At 45.4% G+C, this 27,334-nt stretch overlaps 2 protein-coding genes across 8 annotated transcripts in view; both read right to left on the reverse strand.

The window, feature by feature from the left end:
* The window catches only part of STIM1 (stromal interaction molecule 1), a 200,743-nt gene that overhangs the window by 84,326 nt on the left and 89,083 nt on the right, over positions 1-27,334 (reverse strand). For all 7 annotated transcript variants that reach the window (XM_073333067.1, XM_073333046.1, XM_073333056.1 and 4 more), the window contains one exon: positions 12,860-12,990. In XM_073333067.1, coding sequence (XP_073189168.1) covers positions 12,860-12,990 — 131 coding nt within the window. The remainder of the gene's footprint in view (positions 1-12,859; positions 12,991-27,334) is intronic.
* LOC140907351 (zinc finger and SCAN domain-containing protein 29-like) lies at positions 23,871-25,633 on the reverse strand. The gene is made up of 2 exons (XM_073333114.1): positions 25,058-25,633; positions 23,871-24,470 (listed from the first exon to the last, which is right to left on the reverse strand). The coding sequence occupies exons 1-2, from the start codon at positions 25,614-25,616 to the stop codon at positions 24,316-24,318; spliced, it is 714 nt and encodes a 237-aa protein (XP_073189215.1). The 5' UTR covers positions 25,617-25,633; the 3' UTR covers positions 23,871-24,315.

Here is a 27,334-nt window from a genome sequence, read left to right on the forward strand (position 1 = left end):
ATGTCAACACATGTAAGAGAACACCATCTGTACACGTGAAAAGGAACAAGGGACTAAGAACCTGGCTAGCACTGTGCAGAAAAAGCATTTACATTAAGGGGTGAACAGGTTCCATAAGAACATAAGAACAACCATACTGGTCCATCTAGCCCAGCATCCTGTCTTCCAACAGTGGCCAATGCCAGGTGCTTCAGAGGGAATGAACAGAACAGGCAACCAGCAAGTGATCCAACCCCTGTCGTCCACTTCCAGCTTCTGGCAATCAGAGGCTAGGGACACCCAGAGCATGGGGTTGTATCCCTGACCATCTTGACTAACAGCCAAGTACAGACAACTTGAGGATTTCAATAAAGTGAGGTGCTTGGGGGGGCGGGGGCGCAAAGAAAATATGGGAGCTCCTAATTTCTAGCATATGGCCACACAGATCATGTGCAATATACAAGTGAAAGTGTTCAAGTCACTGTAACTAAAAAGAAAAGGAGTACTTGTGGCACCTTAGAGACGAACCAATTTATTTGAGCATAAGCTTTCGTGAGCTACAGCTTACTTCATTGGATGCATTCGATGAAGTGAGCTGTAGCTCACGAAAGCTCATGCTCAAATAAATTGGTTAGTCTCTAAGGTGCCACAAGTACTCCTTTTCTTTTTGCGAATACAGACTAACACGGCTGCTACTCTGAAACCTGTAACTAAAAAGTTACTGATAAATAGCATCAGATAACTACCCTTTCACAAATCTCTGAGGTATCACTACTAGGCTTCAACGTTAACACCCAGGGTAGCTAAACAGGAGCAAGTCCAACATTAATCAGAACTATTGTTTCTGGCTGTTTGCAGACTCTGACATCACTATAATGGTTACTTTAGGGTCACAGCCAGAAAGTTTTCTTTTGCAACCACAAGCTTCAGAGACATTTTTAAAATGAGAATTTCAGATTCTTGAGAGCAATTATGTGGCACCTTAAGAAAAAAATGCATAATTATAAATCAATTTACATATTTGCATGATCTCATTAAACATTTTAACCCTCTGGCTGCTAAACTTTGTGAAAGGTTCATCTACCTCTTCACAAAGCTGCTTTATATCCGTAGGTATCTGCATCCGCGGATGCGGATATCCGCAGACCATTTCTGTGGATTACTGATCGGATGCAGATACAAATTTTGTATCTAGAGCCCTGCAAATCTGCGGATATCCACGGATCATTTCTGCAGATCATGGATCAGATACCGATACAAATTTTGTATCCGGCTCTACAAATCTTGGCTGCAGATATTTTGGTCACTATAGACCTGGAACTTAAATAGAAAAAACATCCCACAAACTAAAGTTTGTTCAATTAAGTCATAAGACATAGGTGTCCTTAAACGGAACTGGAACCACCTTTGACTGAGTATGATCACAAATAGGTTGCTAATTAGAAGGGTTTTCCCATAAGAGCCCGGGCTCTCTTTGTAATTGGGGTCACTGCTATCATCTTTAAACTTGATGAAAATTCATCTCCACAAAAGGAAAAAACATATGATGCTTTAAAAGGACAGTTGAAGGTTGACTGACAAATTTTCACTGGTCTTAAATATAGTTTTTAAAAAAAAAATAGACCTTAATTTAGAAAAAAAAGTGCCAATTACATCCCCCATGCAAAAGATGGCTGCAGTGTGGATAAAATCCCAATTTCTCAATTGAGCAAAGACTAAGGGCTAGTCGTCTACACTGGCAATGCTAAAGTGCTGCCCCGGCAGCACTTTAACATGCCTTGTGTGGTCATGGCGCAACGCTGGGAGAGAGCTCTCCCAGTGCTCTCAAAAAACCACCTCCACGAGGGGCGTAGCTCCCAGTGCTGGTGCACTGTCTACACTGCCGCTTTACAGCCCTGAAACTTGCTGCCCTCGGGGGGGAGGAGGTGGTTTTTCACGTCCTGAACAAGAAAGTTGCAATACTGTAAATTGCCAGTGTAGACAAGCCCTAACTCACTACAAAGCGAGAACACTGGGTTTCATTTGCACTCATGAGCATGTGGACATCACAACTGCCCATAGCTCTGCAACTCAAGCCTGCTCACAAGAATGGAGCCAGCTAAGTGGAGGGATAACTCAACATTCAAAAAATGCCAGCAGGACGACTTTCAGGCCTGCTGGCCTTTCAGAACATCTGTTGAAGATATACGAATTCTCACGGAGGTGACTGCACTCAATATTCAAAATCATCCCTGACCTCCCCCTCACTAGTTCATGAAGTAAGCTAACAGAGGAAACTATTAAAGATGGACAGAAACGCAACTGACTCAGAAACAGGGCCTTTCCAGCATTAGGGATATTTCACTACAATCCAGTAGCTGACTGCCAATTTGCGCACTATGGAATTGGAAAGCAATTCTAAGGCTCTGATTTTATGACAAAGTGTCTGGCCCAGGACTAAGGGCTCTTATATTACGCACAAATAAGCCCATTTTCAACAGAACCTGAAAAGCCTGACAGCAACCCAAATTATGTCTACAAAGCAAAAAATACCCAACCAAACCCTGCATCAGAGAGTCTTAGAGCTCAGGTCAACTAACTAGGGCTCACAGGGATCACGCTAGAGAACTTCCCTTGGCCTACATCATTATGTGTACTTCCGCACACAAGAAACAAATAGTTCCCCTTTGATGTCACTGCTTACCAGTAAACTAGACGGCTGGATTGTCCAGCTTCCCTGATGCGTGAGCTTCTGAAGGTTTTTCCAGTTGCCTTTCTGTCCACACCAACTCAGTGGGTATCTCAGGCCAAGCCTTTGCTCCTTGTGTCAATTGTGGACAGGTACAATAATGGCATTGTCCAAACGGACTATTGCCTCAGTCGTTTTCACACATTTACTGAAATGGCCTGACATTCTACAGTTATTCTCAGGATAATCTCATGTCCTGGGAGAACATAAGAACAGCCACATTGGGTCAGACCAAAGGTCCATTTAGCCCAGCATCCTGTCTTCCGACAGCGGCCAATGCGAGCTGCCCCAGAGGAACTGGACTGAACAGAACAGGTAATCATCAAGTGATCCATCCCCTATCGCCCATTCCCAGCTTCTGGCAAACAGCCTTTGGACACCATCCCTGCCATCCTGGCTGATAGCCATTGGTGGCCCAATCTTCCGTGAATTTATCTAATTCTTTTTTTAACCCTGTTATAGTCTTGGCCTTCACAACATCCTCTGGCAAGGAGTTCCACAGGTTGACTGTGCGTTGTGTGAAAAAAAATATTTCCATTTGTTTGTTTTAAATCTGCTGCCTATTAATTTCATTTGGTGGCCCCTAGTTTTTGTGTTATGAGAAGGAGTAAATAACACTTCCTTATTTAATTTCTCCACACCAGTCATGATTTAATAGACCTCTATCATACCTCCCTTAGTCGTCTTTTTTCCAAGCTGAAAAGTCCCAGTCTTTTTAATCTCTCCTCATACGGAAGCCGTTCCATACCCCTAATTATTTTTGTTGCCCTTTTATGAACCTTTTCCAAGTCCAATATATCTTTTTTGAGATGGGACGACCACATCTGCACACAGTATACAAGATGTAGGCGTACCATGGATTTATACAGGGGCAATATGACAGATAAGACAGAAACTATCCCTTTCTTAATTATTCCCAACATTCTGTTCGTTTTTTTGACCGTCGCTGCACACTGACTGGATGTTTTCAGAGAACTATCCACAATGACTCCAAGATCTCTTTCTTGAGTGGTAACAGCTAATTTAGACCCCATCATTTTATATGTATAGCTGGGATTATATTTTCCAACGTGCATTATTTTGCACTTATCAACACTGAATTTCATCTGCCATTCTGTTGCCCAGTCACCCAGTTTTGTGAGATCCTTTTGTAGCTCTTTGCAGTGTGCCTGGGACTTAACTATCTTGAGTAGTTCTGTATCATCTGCAAATTTTGCCACTTCGCTGTTTAACCCTTTTTCCAGAACATTTATGAATATGTTGAATAGAACTGGTCCTGATACACACCCCTGGAGGACACCACTAGTGACCTCTCTCCATTCTGAAAATTGACCATTTATTCCTACCCTTTATTTCCTATCTTTTGATCAGTTACCAATCCATGAGAGGACCTTCCCTCTTATCCCATGACTGCTTACTTTGCTTAAGAGCCTTTGGTCAGGGACCTTGTCAAAGGCTTTCTGAAAATCTAAGTACACAATATCCACTGGATCCCCTTTGTCCACATGCTTGTTGACCCCCTCAAAGAATTCTAGTAGATTGGTGAGGCATGATTTCCCTTTACAAAAACCTATTCCCCAACAAATTATGTTCATCTATAAGTGTGACAATTTTGTTCTTTACTATAGTTTCAACCAGTTTGCCCGGTACTGAAGTCAGTCTTACCGGCCTGTGATTGCCAGGGTCTCCTCTGGAGCCCTTTTTAAAATTGCTGTCACATTAGCTTTCCTCCAGTCATTTGGGACAGACACTTATTTAAATGATAAGTAACAGATGACGGTTAGTAGTTCTGCAATTTCACATTTGAGTTCTGTGACAAAGTTCCTGCTCTACTTTGGTGAGTCTTGCACTTATTGGCGGACTTGCTCGCCTTGGAGCTTCACGGCAGCCCTCAGCTTGGCCTTTTTTCTGAACTCACAGTCCAGGTCGACGACTCCTGTGTCTGACCAGGAGTTGGGAGGATTTGGGGGGAACCCGGGCCCGCCCTCTACTCCGGGTTCCAGCCCAGGGCCCTGTGGAATGCAGCTGTCTAGAGTGCCTCCTGGAACAGCTGTGCGATAGCTACAACTCCCTGGGCTACTTCATTGAATCACAGAATATCAGGGTTGGAAGGGACCTCAGGAGGTCATCTAGTCCAACCCCCTGCTCAAAGCAGGACCAATACCCAACTAAATCATCCCGGCCAGGGCTATGTCAAGCTTGACCTTAAAAATATCTAAGGAAGGAGATTCTACCACCTCCCTAGGTAACGCATTCCAGTGTTTCACTGCCCTCATAGTGAAAAAGTTTTTCCTAATATCCAACCTAAACCTCCCCCACTGCAACTTGACACCATTACTCCTTGTTCTGTCATCTGCTACCATTGAGAACAGTCTAGATCCATCCTCTTTGGAACCCCCTTTCAGGTAGTTGAAAGCAGCTATGAAATCCCCCCGCATTCTTCTCTTCTGCAGACTAAACAATCCCAGTTCCCTCAGCCTCTCCTCATAAGTCATGTGTTCCAGACCCCTAATAATTTTTGTTGCCCTCCGCTGGATGCTTTCCAATTTTTTCACATCCTTCTTGTAGTGTGGGGCCCAAAACTGAACACAGTACACCAGATGACGCCTCACCAATGTCGAATAGAAGGGAATGATCATGTCCCTCGATCTGCTGGCAATGCCCCTACATATACATCCCAAAATGCCATTGGCCTTCTTGGCAACAAGGGCACACCGTTGACTCATATCCAGCTTCTCGTCCACTGTCACCCCTAGGTCCTTTTCTGCAGAACTGCTGCCAAGCCATTCGATTCCTAGTCTGTAGCGGTGCATGGGATTCTTCCGTCCTAAGTGCAGGACTCTGCACTTGTCCTTGTTGAACCTCATCAGATTTCTTTTGGCCCAATCCTCTAATTTGTCTAGGGCCCTCTGTATTCTATTCCTATCCTCCAGCGTATCTACCACTTCTCCCAGTTTAGTGTCATCTGCAAACTTGCTGAGGGTGCAATCCACACCATCCTCCAGATCATTTATGAAGATATTGAACAAAACCGGCCCCAGGACCGACCCTTGGGATGCTCCACTTGATACCACCTGCCAACTAGACATGGAGCCACTGATCATTACCCGTTGAGCCCGACAATCTAGCCAACTTTCTATCCACCTTATAGTCCATTCATCCAGCCCATACTTCTTTAACTTGCTGGCAAGAATACTGTGGGAAACCAGCTCAAAAGCTTTGCTAAAGTCAAGGAACAACATGTCCACCGCTTTCCCCTCATCCACAGAGCCAGTTATCTCATCATAGAAGGCAATTAGATTAGTCAGGCATGACTTGCCCTTGGTGAATCCATGCTGACTGTTCCTGATCACTTTCCTCTCCTCTAAATGCTTCAGAATTGATTCCTTGAGGACCTGCTCCATGATTTTTCCAGGGACTGAGGTGAGGCTGACTGGCCTGTAGTTCGCAAGATCCTCCTCCTTCCCTTTTTTAAAGATGGACACTACATTAGTCTTTTTCCAGTCGTCCGGGACTTCCCCTGATTACCATGAGTTTTCAAAGATAATGGCCAATGGCTCTGCAATCACAGCCGCCAACTTCTTTAGCACTCTCAGATGCAGCGCATCCGGCCCCATGAATTTGTGCTCGTCCAGCTTTTCTAAATAATCCCGAACCACTTCTTTCTCCACAGAGGGCTGGTCACCTTCTCCCCATGCTGTGCTGCCCAGTGCAGCAGTCTGGGAGCTGACCTTGTTCGTGAAGACAGAGGCAAAAAAAGCATTGAGTACATTAGCTTTTTCCACATCCTCTGTTACTAGGTTGTCTCCCTCATTCAGTAAGGGGCCCACACTTTCCTTGACTTTCTTCTTGTTGCTAACATACCTGAAGAAACCCTTCTTGTTACTCTTAACATCTCTTGCTAGCTGCAACTCCAGGTGTGGTTTGGCCTTCCTGATTTCACTCCTGCATGCCCAAGCAATATTTTTATACTCTTCCCTGGTCATTTGTCCAGTCTTCCACTTCTTGTAAGCTGCTTTTTTGTGTTTAAGGTCAGCAAGGATTTCACTGTTAAGCCAAACTGGTCGCCTGCCATATTTACTATTCTTTCTACGCATCGGGATGGTTTGTCCCTGTAACCTCAATTAGGATTCTTTAAAATACAGCCAATTCTCCTGGACTCCTTTCTCCCTCATGTTATTCTCCCAGGGAATCCTGCCCATCAGTTCCCTGAGGGAGTCAAAGTCTGCTTTTCTGAAATCCAGGGTCCGTATTCTGCTGCTCTCCTTTCTTCCCTGTGTCAGGATCCTGAACTCGACCATCTCATGGTCACTGCCTCCCAAGGTCTCATCCACTTTTGCTTCCCCTACTAATTCTTCCCGGTTTGTGAGCAGCAGGTCAAGAAGAGCTCTGCCCCTTGTTGGTTCCTCCAGCACTTGCACCAGGAAATTGTCCCCTATACTTTCCAAAAACTTCCTGGATCGTCTGTGCATCGCTGTATTGCTCTCCCAGCAGATATCAGGGTGATTGAAGTCTCCCATGAGAACCAGGGCCTGCGATTTAGTAACTTCCGTGAGTTGCCGGAAGAAAGCCTCGTCCACCTCGTCCCCCTGGTCTGGTGGGTCTATAGCAGACTCCCACCACGACATCACCCTTGGTGCTCACACTTCTAAACTTAATCCAGAGACACTCAGGTTTTTCTGCAGTTTCATACTTGAGCTCTGAGCAGTCATACTTCCCCATGGCCTCCTCCCAACACCTTCTTTATCCTCACCATAGGACCTTCCTCCTTGTGTCTGATAATGCTTGTACCCCTCAGTCCTCCAACAGTCCGCGTTCTCACTCTCAGCTCCTAGTGCCTCTTGCTCCCAGCTCCTCACACGCACACCAGAAACTGAAGTGAGCTCTTTTTTAAAAACCCAGGTGCCCTGATTAGCCTGCCTTAATTGATTCTAGCAGCTTCTTGATTGGCTGCAGGTTTTCTAATCAGCCTGTCTTAATTGTCTCCAGAAGGTTCTTGATTTTTCTGGAACCTTCCCTGTTACCTTATCCAGGGAAAAGGGACCTACTTAGCCTGGGGCTAATATATCTGCCTTCTATTACTCTCCTATAGCCATCTGGTCCAACCCTGTCACAGTTCCTTCAGAACTCTTAGGTGAATACCCTCTGGTCCTGGTGACTTATTACTGTTTAGTTTACCAATTTGTTCCAAAACCTCCTCTAATGACACCTGAATCTGAGAGAGTTTCTCAGATTTGTCACCTAAAAAGAATGGCTAAGGTTTGGGAATCTCCCTCACATCCTCAACCGTGAAGACTGATGCAAAGAATTCATTTAGTTTCTCCACAATAGCCTTATCGTCCTTGAGTGCTCCTTTATTGTCTCGATCGTCCAGTGGCCTCACTGGTTGTTTAGCAGGTTTCCTGCTTCTGATGTACTTAAACATTTTTTTGCTATTACTTTTTGAATCTTTGAACAACTGCTGTGTTTAATCTGAAGATTAAACATAAAACACAGCCATATAGGTTCACGTTTGTGAGCATCTGTATCCATTCAAATAATACGCCCAGGAGCTGGCCTCCAGCCACCAATGAAGAAAAGTTTTAAATACATGACAAAATAAGGAGGACCTTAGAGCTTTGAAAGATGGAGAAAAATAACTGAACAGGCAAGTCTAGCTTCAGATGCGGATGTGTCCAGGAAGGCTAGTACTGATAATACAATTTACAAGTTCTTTACACAGAGGCAAGCTCCCGACACAGATTCCCATGTCAGCTTCTCCAATAGCAATGAATTACATCTACTAGTGAGGTGTTGCATTGCATTGTGAAGCCTGGAATCATGGTACTTTGCAATACTTAACTCTGCCAATAAGCAAACAGAGATGACAATACGTTTCCTGCAGTTGCAAAAGATCAATACAGATCTAAAGAAACAAATATTTACATAGAAATATTTGCACAGAACAATATTTGCACATAAAATGCAAATAATGCAAGCTATTCTAAAAGTAAATTCAACAAGCAAATCACTTGGATTCTGAGAGCAGATATAAATTCAAAACCTTGACTATGTTACATACTCTCCACAGAAAAGGAAAAATTATTTATGTTTAGCTTTGCTGCTTTTTCAAATTTGAATCAGAAGATGGTCACTGATTTTAAATCATCAATTCTGAAAAGGAGTATGTCAACTGAAGGGAAGTCAGAGAAGAACAACCAAAATTGTAAAAGGGCCAACTTGAAAGGAAAGATTAAAAGGAGTTAAATAATCATAATAGACTGTTCGCGCTACAGGAGTTCAAAACTCACTGTGGAACTTGAACACTTTGCCTTCTGACACAGAAGTGAGTGTACTACAAAATAAACAACAAAGCAACTTTGCTCCCCCCTTACTCACTAGCTTGGTAGCATCCACTGGCACCACGGGGGCATTTTCAGGTAATGTCTGCCCTTTCAATTGATGGCATACACCTGCCTTCTTACGTTGGTTCTCAGGTTAATGGCTTCTCTGTTGCTGCTGGAGGGTCACGAAGCAGCGGTGGCAGAGCAGAGGGTGCCCTTTTCCCTCTCAGATGTGGAATTCACCAGTGAGCCATGCCTTTGTCAGCTCCAGATTAGATTCATTCTGTGTGCTCTACACGGGCCGCATGTGACAACCTTTTTGAGACCTCAGCTGGTGCAGACTGCAGCTGTCTGATGATTTACTGGTGACTCACACATGGAGTGGCACATTTTGCCATGTGCTCCACTGACTGCATTGGCTTCCAGTTTGTTTCCAGGTGCAATTTATGCTGCAGTTACTAAGCTTGCTATGGTTGGGTCCTGGGTATGAGAGATCCTGTTCTCTCTGTGCTTTACTTCACCAGATGAGATCAGCTGGGATACCTGAGGTGAGATTTGCAAGTCTGGTGTAGGTCATTCCCAGTGAAGGGGGCCTGACTCTGATAACACCATCCCGACAAAGCCTGTGTTTGTTCCCCATCTGGGTATGTTGCAGAACTACCCCACCCCCACTTTAAAAAAAAAAAATCCGAGAGTCCCAGATTTGTTTGCAAGAAGCACAAAGCTACATTCCCGCTGAAAATCTGCCTTTGCATGTTACAACTAACTAACTTCCAGGCTTTAAGAAAGCTTTACTAATCCATTGCAGGTTTCTCAGAGAAGTCATCCCAAGTAGCAAACCACAGAGTCTTCTCTATAACCCACCATGTCGGAGCTGAATGCATCTGGCAGAGGAAAGCATGGGGTAAAACCCTTCTCACAGCTTCAGTGACCTTTAAAAACTAGAGAGACATCGCTCTACATCAGAAAGGCTGACTTTCCTCTCTTTCAGTTGTTGAGCAGTCATCTTCTTGACATATGAAAGGTCAGTGGTCTCCAAATCCTGTTGCCCAGGCAGATAGGCAGAGAGAAAGAGAGAGAACCGAAGGAGATAGACAATCAAACTAACCCTGCATCGTTAACAGCCCTTGGCACAAACGAGTGTGAGGGGTGGATTTAGGCTTATTTCCAATAGTTGTCACAGCAGGCAGGAGTGTGCAATTGGGCCTCAAATTGAGAACTAAGTCGATGCCTCTGATGGCTTCTGGTGTTCTCCTCTTTCATCAAGCCTCAGAAAACATGATGACAAGACAAATTCTTTATGGCAGAGCTGCTGAGGCTGTGACTGCCCTACAGTTGAGCAGAACAGATGGAGAATTTAAGGAAGACAGTCTAGTAGACTAGAGGATGTTGTAATTTCTCATCTTTTAGCTGAGTTTTAATTCACAGCCAAGTTGCAGGTGGGCAACCCAATGAAAATTAGCCATTTCAGTTGGCTGAAATACAAAGCTTTTATCATTTCCAAGGGAAAAATCAATGTTTATCCACCTTCATATACATAATATTCTCCTCTGTACATTGGGGAGTGTCATTTTTTTCTATATATTTATGTTCTAATGGCCTGTTTCAAGAGGCTGTGACAGCACTACAAAATTCCCAAGAAAAAACAGCACAGAGAATACCATGGAAGAGGTGAGTCCTGCCCCAAGCATCTTACAAACTAAATATGAGACATGACAGAATGGAAGGATAACTAAACAGTTATCAGGGCACAGGCATGGGGAGCAGATGGCAGGGAACTTCAAAAAGAGTGTACAGTTACTAATGAGGGCTAGTCTGTGGCGTAACGGAATAAGGAAGACTTATCTGCCTAAAGTTAGTTGTGTGTGTGTGTTTTCTATCATATCTCCTTTAAGTAACTATATTAATTGGCTAATTTCTTGTAGTACCATAGCAGAAGTGGGTCTTAAAGAGGGACTTGGAGTGGGAGATCGCCTTGCAGATTAGCTCTGGGAGGGCATTCACAGCGTAAGTGTAGCATGGAAAAAACCACAAGGACAGCTGTGCAAGAAACAGACAAACCAGGCAATAAGATTGGTGTCACTGAAGGAGTGGAAAGAGCAGCATGCAACATGACACCAGGGTCAGCAAAGCACGGAGGCCAGATTTAGGGAGAACCTTGAAGGTGAGGACAAGAAGTATTTGACATCCTGGAGAAGAGAAGCCAGTGGAGGATTCACAGAGAGAGGGTGATGTGGTCAGGTCAATGGGTAAGGAATACGATCTTAGAAACTGCATTTTGAATGGACTGGAAGTGGTGATTCATAATTAAGACAAGAGATGAAGAGGGCCTGGATGATCATATTTAGTTGGATATTTAAAGGGTTTTAAACTAGACGGTAGTAATGGGGCAACTTCAAAATACAGCCAAGCCAGGGGTTGAGAAAGCTCAGAAAACCATCCAGAACTGAGTCCCCGGGGAGCGTAGTAATAATAATAATTATTTGTACTACAGTAGCACAGAGGCCAGAGTAAAGTGACAATATACAAGACAGATTCTTGCATCAGATCCTGCCCTCCAGCTATGCAAACTAATTCGTAGATTAACAATACTTTACATAACATTTATATAATGTTATCTAGCACATTCAAAGAGCTATACAAAACCCACTAATTAATCCTCCACTTTTTCAACATGGGTATTGTCCCTATGTTACACATGGGGAAACTGAGGTAGACAAATGAATGGACTGACCCAAGCCCATACCATGAGTCAGAGGCATAGCCAGGATTAGAACTCCAGAGTTTATAGGGACTGAGACAAGGGAAAGGGACTGTACAAAAAGGTTGTCCTCACAAGTGACAAGGGAATTCAGATGGGAGCTCTTTGATCAGTCTGGGCAGTGAAATTGAGACAAAAAGAGGAGAGCTCTGTAATGACAGAACAAACAACTCGGCGCCTGCCCTCCGTGCTTGCTGGGGCGACTCTGAATTGACACCATTTCACATTTTGGACTTATGAGCCTTTTCTTTCCAATATTTTTAAATTAAAGAGCTGCTTCGTTATTAGGGGCCTGTCTGTCACACGGCTTTATTGTGTGGGCTCAGGCAACCATTTACATTCCCTGTGCCTGCACTTCCTTCTCTGCAAAACGGGAAAAAATCATACTCCCTCACTGGACGGGGTGGGGCGGGGGTAGAGAGACACGTTGTTGTCAGGGTCAGTCAGTCAGTCCAATGTTAGTAGAGAGCTTTCAGCTGGCAGAGCACTATACAAGAGCAAACATCACAGTAAATAGACCAAACCAGTCCCAATGGAGAAAACAAAGGCTTCACTTCACAGCGCAGAAATTGCAGATCACACTTTTGTAATTTCTTTCAAAAGGATCCAACTGCCCCATTTATGACCTCACCTCCCTTCCGAAGCACTTCCAGGCATACAGCATGTGCACAGAGCTCAGCTCACCTGTACTGCCTCGAGGAGGTATCAGGGTCTAGTGGATAGCGCTTGTAGCGAGCTGCGGGGTAGTGTTGCCTAATGGATAAGGTACTGGATTGGGGAGTCATGAGACCTCGGTTCTCTTGAGCTTCGGCAAGTCACATCTCTGTGTCTTTGCCTGTCTCTTCTATTCAGGGCGAGGACTGGTGTCTTATGGCATTCTGGGAGCTGCAGTCTCTGCAGGCTGAAGATGAAGGCAGCCAACAACTACTCTGGAAAATGTTATTGGCTGATCTTTGGCCACCCCTGACACGCAGTACTATCCAATGGAGAGCTGCCCTCCTAAAGAGGAAGGCAGGAAGGGAAGGAAGGACAGAAGGGAGAAAGAAAGAAAAGTAGCTGTGAACTAACCTCATCGCTCTCCTCTACATCCACGTTGCCATTGGCGTCATCGTCCATCTGTTTGTGGATATTGCAGACAGCTTCAAAGCTGAGCTGCTCATCTTCGTTGTGGCACAAGGGCTCATCAATTCGACAAAACTCTGTTTGGGGAGAAAACACTGGCATTAGGTAGCCCCCACCACAAGAATTTCCATCTCACTGACTAACCAATTTATTTGAGCATAAGCTTTTCGTGAGCTCAAATAAATTGGTTAGTCTCTAAGGTGCCACTAGTACTCCTTTTCTTTTTGGGATATTTTAGTGTTCCAGACCTACAAATATAAAGTAAGACTGGCTGGTCTCTATGATAGCAGCAAATCCTGACAAAAAAGAATGGGTGAGGGCCTAGCCTGGGCCAATTTATCTTAGGGACCAGCTCCTGCAGTCCCTTCCATCACAGCATTACGTACCAGTAGCGCTGGAAATGCTGATCAGCTTGAGTGCATGGGAGGCAGGGCCTTCTACAGAAGAGGCCAGCGACTTTAACAGGCCTATAAGTTTTAGCCTGGGGGAAGGATTCCTGGGTTGTTTTTAGTTTGTATTTAGTGGGATTTATTTGCCATATAGGTTTATTTTGTGTCATTAAGACATTATTATGTATATTACAGTTGTACTTAGACACAGTACATTTTGTGGGTTTAGTTAAATTTATTTTATTCATTTTGTTTTATACATATAATTATTCAATAAAAAGATAGTATTTCCATTAAATATGTGACGGGTCATTTAGAGTTTTATATTTATAAACCAACACCATAAATTGTGCCTCATACTTAATAAGTAGAGAATGCTGATTCAAAAACACAGGTGTCTTGCTTAAAGGAAATTTTAGAGGCTTTTGGGTAGGAATCTGTTGATGGTACGAAGAGCCTTTCACCTAGCAGGTACCTAAGACCGCATTCATTCCAGGTTGCTATTGACTGAAACTTTTTACCATCTGATGGCAGTTCTGAGGACTACATGAAATGAGTTTGGCGGGTCTTAGTCCAGTTCCCATTGGACTGGTGTCCACATCACAAAACCCATCACTAGAATTGGCATTCCTATTGAGTCTTAGAAGAATGGCTAAGGAACAACGGGCATGTCTAAAAACCCACAGTTAGCCTGTGCCAGCTGACTCAGGCTAAGAAGCCGTTTAATTGCAGAGTAGACGTAGAGGCCCTTGTGAGGTGGGAGGCCCAGAGCCCCTTAGCCCGACCCCAAATCAGCTGGCCTGGGGCAGCCGCCGGTGTCTAACTACAGCGTAGACATACCACAAAGGGCCTTGGAGATCGAATCCCCCTCTGACTTCATGGTGGTCCTTCCAAAACAAAACAGGCACGCTGACGCCAGAGGGATCTGGCACTGCTGCCATACATACCGTATCTTTTCTGAGGCTAAACTGGCATTTATTAAGGCATCTATCAACTTGAGATCTAAAAACCCAGATGAAATGAAACTACTCATATGCTTAAAAAGTTAAGTACCTGTTTAATTAAATGATTGGCCAGATCAGGGCCTAAGTGTGGACTGAAGTGAGACTTATGTTTCTTGGTCTGTCAATCTGAAATCTTTTGCCAGCACTGAATTCACACTAATTGTTTTTAAATGTTTCATTATTAGTTTTACTTTCCCCCTTTAGCTTTCACAGATACCTTGGCTGATGCAATCTTCATGACAGATCCACCCTAGAAGCCCTCTGCTACCAGCACAGATCTCTAGCTGCATACAGCTAACACCAGCCAGGAAAAGTTACAAAACAGCTTCCATATTAAAAAGACTGGGACTGTTTAGCTTAGAAAAGAGAAGACATAAGAAGTACTGCTTCACATAATGCACAGTCAACCTGTGGAACTCATTGCCAGAGAATGGTGTGAAGGGCAAAAGTCTAACTGGGTTCAAAAAAGAATTACGTAAGTTTCTGGAGGATAGGTCCCTCGATGGCTATAAGCCAAGATGATTAAGGATGCAACCCCATGATGCCAGTGTCCCTAAACCTCTGACTGCCAGAAACTGGAACTGGATGACAGGGGATGGATCACTCGATCATTGCCCTGTTCTGTTCATTCCCTCTGAAGCATCTGGCACCAGCCACTGTCAAGAAGGCAGGATACCAAGCTAGACAGACTTCCTACTCCTCTCTCTCCAGACTGTTTAAAACACAAATAAAGTAACAGGTGCATGTAATTTCCCCAAGCAAACACTGACTGCAATTCCTTCAGCTGCTACAGGTGCCCCAATGCCTGGCATGACAGCATTTGGTACTGCAGGTCGTGTCTTAGCTGATCAAATGCCATAGTGAGGCAGGCAAGAAACACAAGTGAGTGCGCTTGTAAGTGAGCATGGAAGATAAAATAGGATGGGCGAGTCAGAGAGATGTAAGAGCACTTGCACTTTTTTCAGACTACAGGTGCCTCTGTAAGTTATTATTGAGTATATGAGTCATGATACAGCACCATATGATCGCTAACAGTTTACTGGAAATAAAGGTGTCTCTATCAGATAAAGACAGATGGCAGGGTCACATAGTATTGAATGGTCACTTGTAATTTACAGGAAATACAGCTGCCAAAGTTTCTGAACCTAATGCAACTACAGCCATAAATGTCACTCATCCCAAAATATTCATCAGTGAGAAAATACAGCTGCACTACCATGCACGGGAGCAGTAGTTTTCCTTGTGGGCATACCTTTAACCTCTGATCTCTGTTAGATGTTGGCTTGTATCTGCAGACTCCCAGACGTGGCTTGATACCAGCCTTATAAACAGGATGATATTACCTTGAAGCTTAGCAACAGATGAAGGACCACAAACTTTTTTCAATATCAGTTACAAGAGCAGAGGATCCAGAGTTTCATTTTAATGTTTATCTACAATAAATAAATGTATGTTCTCCAATTTCATACTTTGCATATGACATTCTCTCAAAAGCACCTAGAAGAGGGTTCTCCAATTACGCTTTCAGCGTCTCACCGAGTATCAACCTACGAGTCCAAGTTTTACATTGTGTTCATCACTGTTGTGTTTGAAAGCCTGACAAGTGTATGTATTTTTACACAGGGATGGCACATTTAAAATCCTGGCTGTAGTTATGGCACTAGTGCTGGAACAGGACTTTTCAAACTGATACTGATCTAATTCCAGTATCTTAGTGTGTAATATAAACATAGAACAGAAGATGGAAAGCATCAGTTTCCATCTCCCATAACCCAACCTCTGCAATCACAGGAAATCAGGCAATGGGCGATATGCCCAGCAGATCCTAACGGATGACCCCCTCTCCTAACTCAGTGCTGCAGAGAAAAAATAAAAATCCCCGTCAAAATACCATGAGAAAATGTCTTCCCAAATTAGGTAACCAGCTCAGCCCTGCGCACATAAGCTACAATTATCACGGTTAAGTATCCAGTCTCATTTATACTCTGAGATACCAGTAGTGTCTAAATATGGAATACTGGTCTATTTTTCTTGATTTCCCAGTGCTGTGGGCTCTGCCAGTCCCTTCTGGAACAGGGAATCCTGAATACTGACCACATTCTGGGAACAGGAAATGTCCCAAGGAATTTAACTTAATAAAAAAAAGATGTCCACAGGTAGGCTTCAGATGTAATTGTAGTTTCCCTGAAATTTAGGTGTGATCTACACTTAGAAATTTACCAACATAGCTCTGTCAATTAATGGTGTGATTTTTTACCAAGATAGCCACACTGATAAAAACCCTACTATAAGCCGTTTTATACCAGTTAAGTGCATCCACCCTAAAGGATTTTGTCAGCATAACTATATTAGTACAACTATACCAGCAAAAGCCTCCTAGGGTAGACAAGGTATTAGCTGACAATGTTTGCTTTGGTCACACATGGTATGACATCAGAATAGGAAAATTTATTCGTGCTTATCTACAAGTTTCCTTTCTTTGAGTAATAAGGTCTACAGATCTATTACAAGGGGTACTTCAGCCTACTTACAACTTGGAGGCAGAACCAGATCTGCCAGTCATTAGCAACAAGGGAGTGCCCCACCCCCTGAAGTTCCCTTTAATCAAGACAATGTCCAGGCCAGTATGATTCCATTCTACTTTCCTAAATTACAGATTGTGTTAACTATACTTTGAAGTGAAATCACAACAATTTCTCCTAATGCAGAGCACAGGGACACGTCTCCCTAACAAAATAAACCTGAATATTTGGGTATCAACTTCTCTCTCTATTCTGGATGATCCATTTGTCTCCAAGATGGGCCAGATCTATGGACCTTATTACTCAAGGAAAGGAAATTTTCAGGCAAAACACAGATTTTTTTTTTCTGTTCTACATGGAGCTAGGGTCCACAGAGCCTTAACAATGGAATTTTCACAGCAATGTGCCTCCAGGATGGGAAGCTGGATCATCCTTTAATTATGGACAACCAAAATGAGGTTGATTATATATCCTGGACAATGAGGCATGGGAAAGACTTCTGCCGAAAAATGGCATTGGTTAGTGATTAGATGACCAATATGTAGAATTTGGTGAATTTATGTATTGATGGCTACATGGCCATCTAGCTGGTCTCAATACAGGAGACATGACTTCTCTGCCCTGAAGTTATCAGTGCTCCTACAGATTAGACTTTGATGCTTGACAGAAAAAGAACATTTCTTGAATTTACTTTGCAAGTGAGTGCTATGACAGATGTGAGGACTGCATGTCTGAACAGGTCTCCACAGAGAAAGCTCCCAACTTCATAAACTCATCCGACTGGCGATAGTGGTTCTCAGGAAGTCTGCTTTAATGGATAGAAAGTGTAACGATACTAGGTAGTGAGTAAGGAGCAGAATGAGGTTCCAAACATTGTGGGGTTGGAATCTGGGTAGTTAACCTAAGGAAGCATTTAATGTCAGGGTTTCTACAAAACTTCCTTTTTCTTGACCATATTGAGAACATAGTACAGAGACTTGACCTTTTTTCTTAGGAGTCTTAGATTGGAAGGACAAAAGTACAGATGTTACAGACCACCAGAAAGGCTGAAGAGTTCTTGGATAACCAGCCTCAGGAAGCATCACTACCCCAGATTCAAGAAAGAAACTGGCCATCCAGGAATGAGAAAGAGATGAAATAAGAGATACTTAGTGTGACAGGATTCCCCAGGGTGCAGACTGAGACTGTGGGAACACTGTACCCCCCTGAACTCTTTCCAGCCTGGGCTGTCTCTCACAATGCCTTGCTAGTGACCAGCGGCAAACCCCTCCAGGTGCTGTGATCACTCAGCACAACAGCATGTGGCGCCCCACACCCACCTATACTGCATGAATGCTCCCAGAGCAACGGCAGCAGAGCCAAATTCCCCCAGCTCCCAGCCTTGTACCTCAGGAATATACCGTCTTGCACTGCTCAAGGTGGGAAGTGCAGATTTATTAATTGGTTCACCACTTCATCAATGAAAAGTGTATATACACCTGCCTTTGCAAACCTGAGCATATTGGCCACATGCTTCAGGCAAAATCACTGGTAAAGATAAACAGCCAAACAAATGTATTGACTACAAAAGATAGATTTTAAGTGATATTAAGTGATAGGCAAAAAGTTAGTTACCAAGATAAAATAAAATATAAGCATGCAGTCTAAACTCTCAATCCTATTAGTTTGGGCAACATCTAGATTAAGCTTTTTCAAGCCACTGGATATTGCAGTTCGTACCACACAGATTTCACCCTTGAAATCTGGGCCAGTCTTCTCTGCATAAATCTTCTCAGTGTCCTTGTTGCTTGCAGCATGGGTGGGGGCAAGAGAGAGGTGAAGCATGGGCCTGCTCTGTTCTGTTTTATACCCTCAGTCCTATGTGCTTAGGGAACACACAAGTCCGGACATGTCTGGGGGCATTACTTAGTCTCCAGACAAGGTTGAGCAATTCCTCTGGTGTGGCCTCATGCAGGTGAGTCACTGAATTGTAGCTCCCCTGCTGGACAATGGCTGTTGATGGGTTGTCTGACACCCTGCCCGGGCATTGGTTACTTTCCTTGCTGTTGCCTCTGGGGAGCTAATATCTGGCTGATTCCCCAACTTACAGCATGTTTTAGTGACAACCATACCACACAATTCTCATACCTTCATATGTATTAATGATATACATATATGGATAGAAAAATGACTTTCAGCAGATCACATAACCTTTCCCATGATACCTCACACAGCCGGCTTTATATGCAATCACAATTATATATAAATGAGCAACATGGGGGTTACAGGGTGCTCCCCCAAGGTGCAGAATGTCACACTTGGTAATTCATAACCATCAGAGACAAGAAGATAAGGCAGCATTCTACACAGCTGGAGGCAGATGAGGATGAACAGCTTGTGGCCATCAAAGAGAAGAGGACTAGGAGTAATTCCATGCAGCTAAAAGTTTCCAATCAATGTCAGGTCCGCCGTGTGGAAACTGTGGAAGATATCTCTGAAGATCCAGCTGGTCAAATGGTATGGAGAGGTGTGGGGGACACACCTGTGGATGGCTACTCAGCACAACCTGTAAGAAAAAAATCAAGCTTCAACCATCCAAGGAAGACAGATGATTTTTGTTGAGGATTCTGTACTAAGAAGAATGGATGAATGTTCTGCAAGGGACAGGCAGACAGCGGACGGTGTGTTTTCCTCTCAAAGCTAAAAGATGAGACATCACTCTATGATTAAACAGGCTTCTGAAGTCAACAGGCCATGGTCACGGTACATATTGGCATAATGACACTACATTGTGGGATAGCTCACAGATTATAGATGACTTCAGGGAACTCAGAGGGGTGCTGAAGGAGAAGAATGTCCAAGTGATCGTCTCAGAGATCCTTCCTGTCCTTCAAGCGAAGGAAGACAGAAGACAGAAGGCAGAGGATTCTGACAGTGAACTGCTGGCTAGGTACTGGTGCTAGATAGAGGGTCAAATGACCCTTCAGAATTGTACTTTATTTTTGGTGGTGATGGTCTGATGCCACCTGAGAGCTTTCAGGCCCAGAGGTAACACTGCCCAGACTTGGCTGTCTATAGATAGTGCAGTGGCCACTCCTTCAAGTAAAATACCATCCCATTAGAAACAGTGAGACCTTGGCCCCTAGGGACAATAGCCATGTTTACCTTTGATAGCAATACCAAGTTGAATCTGGACTGGTTCATGCTGAGGAACCTTACAGCCTTACAAAATGGAGGCCACCGAGGTTACAAAGAAGTATATGGGGAGCCAAGAGCCCCTTCCTGCCTGTATGTTCTTCCACATTTGGGCTGCTCTCCCTCTCATCACTCTATGGCCAGCTGCCGAAGCAAGAGGTGGATTGGTTGTGGCAGCAAGGCATGGCAAACTGCAGCAGTATCTAGGAACAATGATCTGTACTTTGGGCGTGGTGATCCACAGCAGTAGCCAGGGACAACAGCCCAATAGCTAGGGCGTGGTAACCCATAGCAGCAGTTGAGGACTCAGACTTTAATGCCAGAAGCGATGACAGCTCAACATTTTGCTAGTCTTTTAAGTGTGGCAAGAAATTGCCGTTCCTCTATTACGATATCTTCCCAGGAAGCATGAGGAGGCATAAACAACTATGGCTTGTCTCAGGCAGTCACAGATCTCGAACATATTTTCACTCAACACAGTGCTCTGGCTGAAACAGTCAATCCTCTGGGTGGGTTTTTCATTTTGTTTGATTTTGATTTATTTTATTATATATGTGATTTGATCTCACAATACTGATTTGGACAGCTGGCCACACTCCCGTAAGGAGAAAGCACTCCTGTTTTTTTCAAATATTTCCTCTTTTTGGATGAACATGAACCCAAGAAACCAGCACAGCTCTTTGGCTTGGATTTTTTTCTGGGTTAATCTGCCATGCTGCACTCCATGAAGCTGAGCAAGGGAACCGGATGCTGATTTTATTTATATACATCCTCTTTGAGAGTTTGTCTCTACCATCCCGCCTCAGAGGAGGGAGTGAAATTGGGCTCAGACATTGCTCCAAAAATATTTTGAAAGATTAGTGATCTCCCGGCCTTCAAAGATATTGACTTTACTGTCTTCTCTCCCAAAATGGGGTTTCTGGGTCCTGGAAGGAAAGTATTGGGATTCAAGAATGGATTCCCCAGAGGTTTTACCCCTTTTGATTATTAGGGTATCATGGGCCAGACAGGCTTGCATTTCCTCTGGAGGCCTCCGCCTGGGATGTGAGTAGCACAGGCCTGTTTGTAGAGGTGGCAGAAGCTGGACCCAAAAGTCCCTTATTGCCCTTTCTGATGTAGGCAACCTCTGTGTTGCAGCCATTACTCTCCCTCAAGCTGCAGCCTGAGCAGAGGCAGCTGAGCTCCACAGTCAGAAGTGTGGCTGCTGATGCGGCTCTAGGGATTCCGGGTATGTCTACACTACGGAATAAGGTCGAATTTATAGAAGTCGCTTTTTTAGAAATCGGTTTTATATATTCGAGTGTGTGTGTCCCCAAAGAAAATGCTCTAAGTGCATTAAGTGCATTAACTCGGCGGAGTGCTTCCACAGTACCGAAGCTAGACTCGACTTCCGGAGCGTTGCACTGTGGGTAACTATCCCACAGTTCCCGCAGTCTCCGCTGCCCATTGGAATTCTGGGTTGAGATCCCAATGCCTGATGAGGCTAAAACATTGTCGCGGGTGGTTCTGGGTACGTATCGTCAGGCCCCTGTTCCCTCCCTCCCTCCCTCCGTGAAAGCAAGGGCAGACAATCGTTTTGCGCCTTTTTTCCTGAGTTACCTGTGCAGATGCCATACCACGGCAAGCATGGAGCCCGCTCAGGTAACCGTCACCGTATGTCTCCTGGGTGATGGCAGACGCGGTACGGCATTGCTACACAGTAGCAGCAACCCATTGCCTTCTGGCAGCAGACGGTGCAATAAGACTGGTAGCCGTTATCGTCATGTCCGAGGTGCTCTTGGCCATGTTGGCTGGGAGCGCCTGGGCAGACATGGGCGCAGGGACTAAATTTGGAGTGACCTGACCAGGTCATTCTCTTTAGTCAGTCAGTCCTATTGAACCGTCTTATGGAGAGCAGACAGGCGATACGGATTGCTAGCAGTCGTACTGTACCATCTTCTGCCGGGCAGGCAAGAGATGAGGATGGCTAGCAGTCCTTCTGCACCGTCTGCTGCCAGCCAAAGATGTAAAAGACAGATGGAGTGGATCAAAACAAGAAATAGACCAGATTTCTTTTGTACTCATTTGCCTCCTCCCCGGTCTAGGGGACTCATTCCTCTAGGTCACACTGCAGTCACTCACAGAGAAGGTGCAGCAAGGTAAATCTAGCCATGTATCAATCAGATGCCAGACTAACCTCCTTGTTCCAATAAGAACAATAACTTAGGTGCACCATTTCTTATTGGAACCCTCCGTGAAGTCCTGCCTGAAATACTTCTTGATGTAAAGCCACCCCCTTTGTTGATTTTAGCTCCCTGAAGCCAACCCTGTAAGCCGTATCCTCAGTCGCCCCTCCCTCCGTCAGAGCAACGGCAGACAATCGTTCCGCGCCTTTTTTCTGTGCGGAAGCCATACCAAGGCAAGCATGGAGGCCGCTCAGCTCACTTTGGCAATTAGGAGCACATTAAACACCACACGCATTATCCAGCAGTATATGCAGCACCAGAACCTGGCAAAGCGATACCGGGCAAGGAGGCGACGTCAGCGTGGTCACGTGAGTGATCAGGACATGGACACAGATTTCTCTGAAAGCATGGGCCCTGGCAATGCATGCATCATGGTGCTAATGAGGCAGGTTCATGCTGTGGAATGCTGATTCTGGGCTCGGGAAACAAGCACAGACTGGTGGGACCGCATAGTGTTGCGGCTCTGGGACGATTTCCAGTAGCTGAGAAACTTTCGCATGCATAAGGGCACTTTCATGGAACTTTGTGACTTGCTTTCCCCTGCCCTGAAGCGCATGAATACCAAGATGAGAGCAGCCCTCACAGTTGAGAAGCGAGTGGCGATAGCCCTGTGGAAGCTTGCAACGCCAGACAGCTACCGGTCAGTTGGGAATCAATTTGGAGTGGGCAAATCTACTGTGGGGGCTGCTGTGATGCAAGTAGCCAACGCAATCAAAGATCTGCTGAATCAAGGGTAGTGACCCTGGGAAATGTGCAGGTCATAGTGGATGGCTTTGCTGCAATGGGATTCCCTAACTGTGGTGGGGCCATAGACGGAACCCATATTCCTATCTTGGCACCGGAGCACCAAGCCGGCAAGTACATAAACCATAAGGGGTACTTTTCAATAGTGCTGCAAGCTCTGGTGGATCACAAGGGACGTTTCACCAACATCAACGTGGGATGGCTGGGAAAGGTACATGACACTCGCATCTTCAGGAACTCTGGTCTGTTTCAAAAGCTGCAGGAAGGGACTTTATTCCCAGACCAGAAAATAACTGTTGGGGATGTTGAAATGCCTATATGTATCCTTGGGGACCCAGCCTACCCCTTAATGCCATGGCTCATGAAGCCATGAAGCCACAGGGAGCCTGGACAGTAGTCAGGAGCTGTTCAACTACAGGCTGAGCAAGTGCAGAATGGTGGTAGAATGTGCATTTGGACGTTTAAAGGCGCGCTGGCGCAGTTTACTGACTCGCTTAGACCTCAGCGAAACCAATATTCTCACTGTTATTACTGCTTGCTGTGTGCTCCACAATATCTGTGAGAGTAAGGGGGAGATGTTTATGGCGGGGTGGGAGGTTGAGGCAAATCGTCTGGCTGCTGGTTACGCGCAGCCAGACACCAGGGCGGTTAGAAGAGCACGGGAGGGCGCGGTACGCATCAGAGAAGCTTTGAAAACCAGTTTCATGACTGGCCAGGCTACGGTGTGAAAGTTCTGTTTGTTTCTCCTTGATGAAACCCCCCGCCCCTTGGTTCACTCTACTTCCCTGTAAGCTAAGCACCCTCCCCTCCTCCCTTCGATCACCGCTTGCAGAGCCAATAAAGTCATTGTTGCTTCACATTCATGCATTCTTTATTCATTCATCACACAAATAGGGGGATGGCTACCAAGGTAGCCCAGGAGGGGTGGTGGAGGAGGGAAGGAAAATGCCACACAGCACTTTAAAAGTTTACAACCTTAAAAGTTATTGAATGCCAGCCTTCTTTTTTTTGGGCAATCCTCTGTGGCGGAGTGGCTGGTTGGCCGGTGGTCCCCCCACCGTGTTCTTGGGCGTCTGGGTGTGGAGGCTATGGAACTTGGGGAGGAGGGCGGTTGGTTACACAGGGGCTGTAGTGGCAGTCTGTGCTCCAGCTGCCTTTGCTGCAGCTCAACCATACACTGGAGCATACTGGTTTGGTCCGCCAGCAGCCTCAGCATTGAATCCTGCCTCCTCTCATCACGCTGCCACCACATTTGAACTTCAGCCCTCTCTTCAGCCCTCCACTTACTCTCTTCAGCCCGCCACCTCTCCTCCCGGTCATTTTGTGCTTTCCTGCACTCTGACATTATTTGCCTCCACGCATTCGTTTGTGCTCTGTCAGTGCAGGAGGACAGCATGAGCTCGGAGAACATTTCATCTCGAGTGCTTTTTTTTTCTTCTTTCTGATCTTAACTAGCCTCTGGGAAGGAGAAGATCCTGTGATCATTGAAACACATGCAGCTGGTGGAGAAAAAAAAAGGACAGCAGTATTTAAAAAGACACATTTTATAAAACAGTGGCTACACTCTTTCAGGGTAAACCTTGCTGTTAACATTACATACATAGTACATGTGCTTTTGTTACAAGGTTGCATTTTGCCTCCCTCCACCACGTGGCTACCCCCTCAACCATCCCCCCTCCCTGTGGCTAACAGCGGGGAACATTTCTGTTTAGCCACAGGCAAACAGCCCAGCAGGAATGGGCTCCTCTGAGTGTCCCCTGAAGAAAAGCACTCTATTTCAACCAGGTGACCATGAATTATATCTCACTCTCCTGAGGATAACACAGAGAGATAAAGAACGGATGTTGTTTGAACGCCAGCAAACATACACTGCAATGCTTTGTTGTACAATGATTCCAGAGTACGTGTTACTGGCCTGGAGTGGTAAAGTGTCCTACCATGAAGGACGCAATAAGGCTGCCCTCCCCAGAAACCTTTTGCAAAGGCTTTGGGAGTACATCCAGGAGAGCCGGGAATGCCAGGGCAAAGTAATCCATTCACATGCTTGCTTTTAAACCATGTATAGTATTTTAAAAGGTACACTCACCGGAGGTCCCTTCTGTGCCTGCCGGGTCCAGGAAGCAGCCTTGGTTGGGTTCAGGGGGTACTGGCTCCAGGTCCAGGCTGAGAAACAGTTCCTGGCTGTTGGGAAAACCGGTTTCTCCGCTTGCTTGCTGTGAGCTATCTGCAACCTCATCATCATCATCATCATCTTCTTCGTTCCCAAAACCTGCTTCCATGTTGCCTCCATCTCCAGTGAAGGAGTCAAACAACACGGCTGGGGTAGTGGTGGCTGAACCCCCTAAAATGGCATGCAGCTCATCATAGAAGCGGCATGTTTGGGGCTCTGACCCGGAGCGGCCGTTCGCCTCTCTGGTTTTCTGGTAGGTTTGCCTCAGCTCCTTAAGTTTCACGCGGCACTGCTTCAGGTCCCTGTTATGGCCTCTGTCCCTCATGCCCTGGGAGATTTTCACAAAGGTTTTGGCATTTCGAAAACTGGAACGGAGTTCTGATAGCACGGATTCCTCTCCCAATACAGCGATCAGATCCCGTATCTCCCGTTCGGTCCATGCTGGAGCTCTTTTGCGATTCTGGGACTCCATCATGGTCACCTCTGCTGATGAGCTCTGCATGGTCACCTGCAGCTTGCCACGCTGGCCAAACAGGAAATGAGATTCAAAAGTTTGCGGGCCTTTTCCTGTCTACCTGGCCAGTGCATCTGAGTTGAGAGTGCTGTCCAGAGCGGTCACAATGGAGCACTCTGGGATAGCTCCCGGAGGCCAATACCGTCGAATTGTGTCCACAGTACCCCAAATTCGAGCCGGCAAGGCCGATTTAAGCGCTAATCCACTTGTCAGGGGTGGAGTAAGGAAATCGATTTTAAGAGCTCTTTAAGTCGAAATAAAGGGCTTCATCGTGTGGACGGGTGCAGGTTTACATCGATTTAACGCTGCTAAATTCGACCTAAAGTCCTAGTGTAGACCAGGACTCAGACTCAATCTTCCACCCGGTTTGCTGCTTTCTGGTTTTATCCTCTCACAGAGATGGAGAAGGAGGGGAGCTGCTTGCCCCAGAGCCAGTTCTTTCCCATCCTGCTTGCCTCTCTTTCCTGCCCAGAAAAGAGGAGGCTGAGGCAAATGCACCTGGACTGGGCTGTGAGGGGGAACTGCCCGTAGCTCACAAAGAACGTGAAAGCAGGAGATTTAAGCCCTTCCTTTTGCCTTTGACTTTCTTGGCATAGCTCTCTCCCTGAAGTCTGCAGGAAAACCAGCCACCACAAATGCCACAGAAGGGTAGAGCCCTCAATGGATAAAAATTTTGCATCCACAGCCGAGTAGCAATCCGCAAACATGGCTGTGGGATATAAAGCAGATATCTGCAGATCTGCAGGGCTCTACAGAAGGGGAAGCAGAGCTGACAGGAATCATAGAATCATAGAATATCAGGGTTGGAAGGGACCCCAGAAGGTCATCTAGTCCAACCCCCTGCTCGAAGCAGGACCAGTTCCCAGTTAAATCATCCCAGCCAGGGCTTTGTCAAGCCTGACCTTAAAAACCTCTAAGGAAGGAGATTCTACCACCTCCCTAGGTAACGCATTCCAGTGTTTCACCACCCTCTTAGTGAAAAAGTTTTTCCTAATATCCAATCTAAACCTCCCCCACTGCAACTTGAGACCATTACTCCTCGTTCTGTCATCTGCTACCATTGAGAACAGTCTAGAGCCATCCTCTTTGGAACCCCCTTTCAGGTAGTTGAAAGCAGCTATCAAATCCCCCCTCATTCTTCTCTTCTGCAGGCTAAACAATCCCAGCTCCCTCAGCCTCTCCTCATAACTCATGTGTTCCAGTCCCCTAATCATTTTTGTTGCCCTTCGCTGGACTCTCTCCAATTTATCCACATCCTTCTTGAAGTGTGGGGCCCAAAACTGAACACAGTACTCCAGATGAGGCCTCACCAATGTCGAATAGAGGGGAACGATCACGTCCCTCGATCTGCTCGCTATGCCCCTACTTATACATCCCAAAATGCCATTGGCCTTCTTGGCAACAAGGGCACACTGCTGACTCATATCCAGCTTCTCGTCCACTGTCACCCCTAGGTCCTTTTCCGCAGAACTGCTGCCTAGCCATTCGGTCCCTAGTCTGTAGCTGTGCATTGGGTTCTTCCGTCCTAAGTGCAGGACCCTGCACTTATCCTTATTGAACCTCATCAGATTTCTTTTGGCCCAATCCTCCAATTTGTCTAGGTCTTTCTGTATCCTATCCCTCCCCTCCAGCGTATCTACCACTCCTCCCAGTTTAGTATCATCCGCAAATTTGCTGAG

The sequence above is a fragment of the Lepidochelys kempii genome, chromosome 1, assembly GCF_965140265.1.
Source record: "Lepidochelys kempii isolate rLepKem1 chromosome 1, rLepKem1.hap2, whole genome shotgun sequence".
Classification (NCBI taxonomy): domain Eukaryota; kingdom Metazoa; phylum Chordata; order Testudines; family Cheloniidae; genus Lepidochelys; species Lepidochelys kempii.

Excerpts from the sequence above, each read along its gene's own strand:
- LOC140907351 (XM_073333114.1), bottom strand. The coding sequence starts at position 25,616 with ATGATGGAGTCCCAGAATCGCAAAAGAGCTCCAGCATGGACCGAACGG. Across the intron at positions 24,471-25,057 it reads AGGCACAGAAGGGACCTCCG|CTGCATGTGTTTCAATGATC; the intron begins GTGAGTGTACCT and ends TTTCTCCACCAG.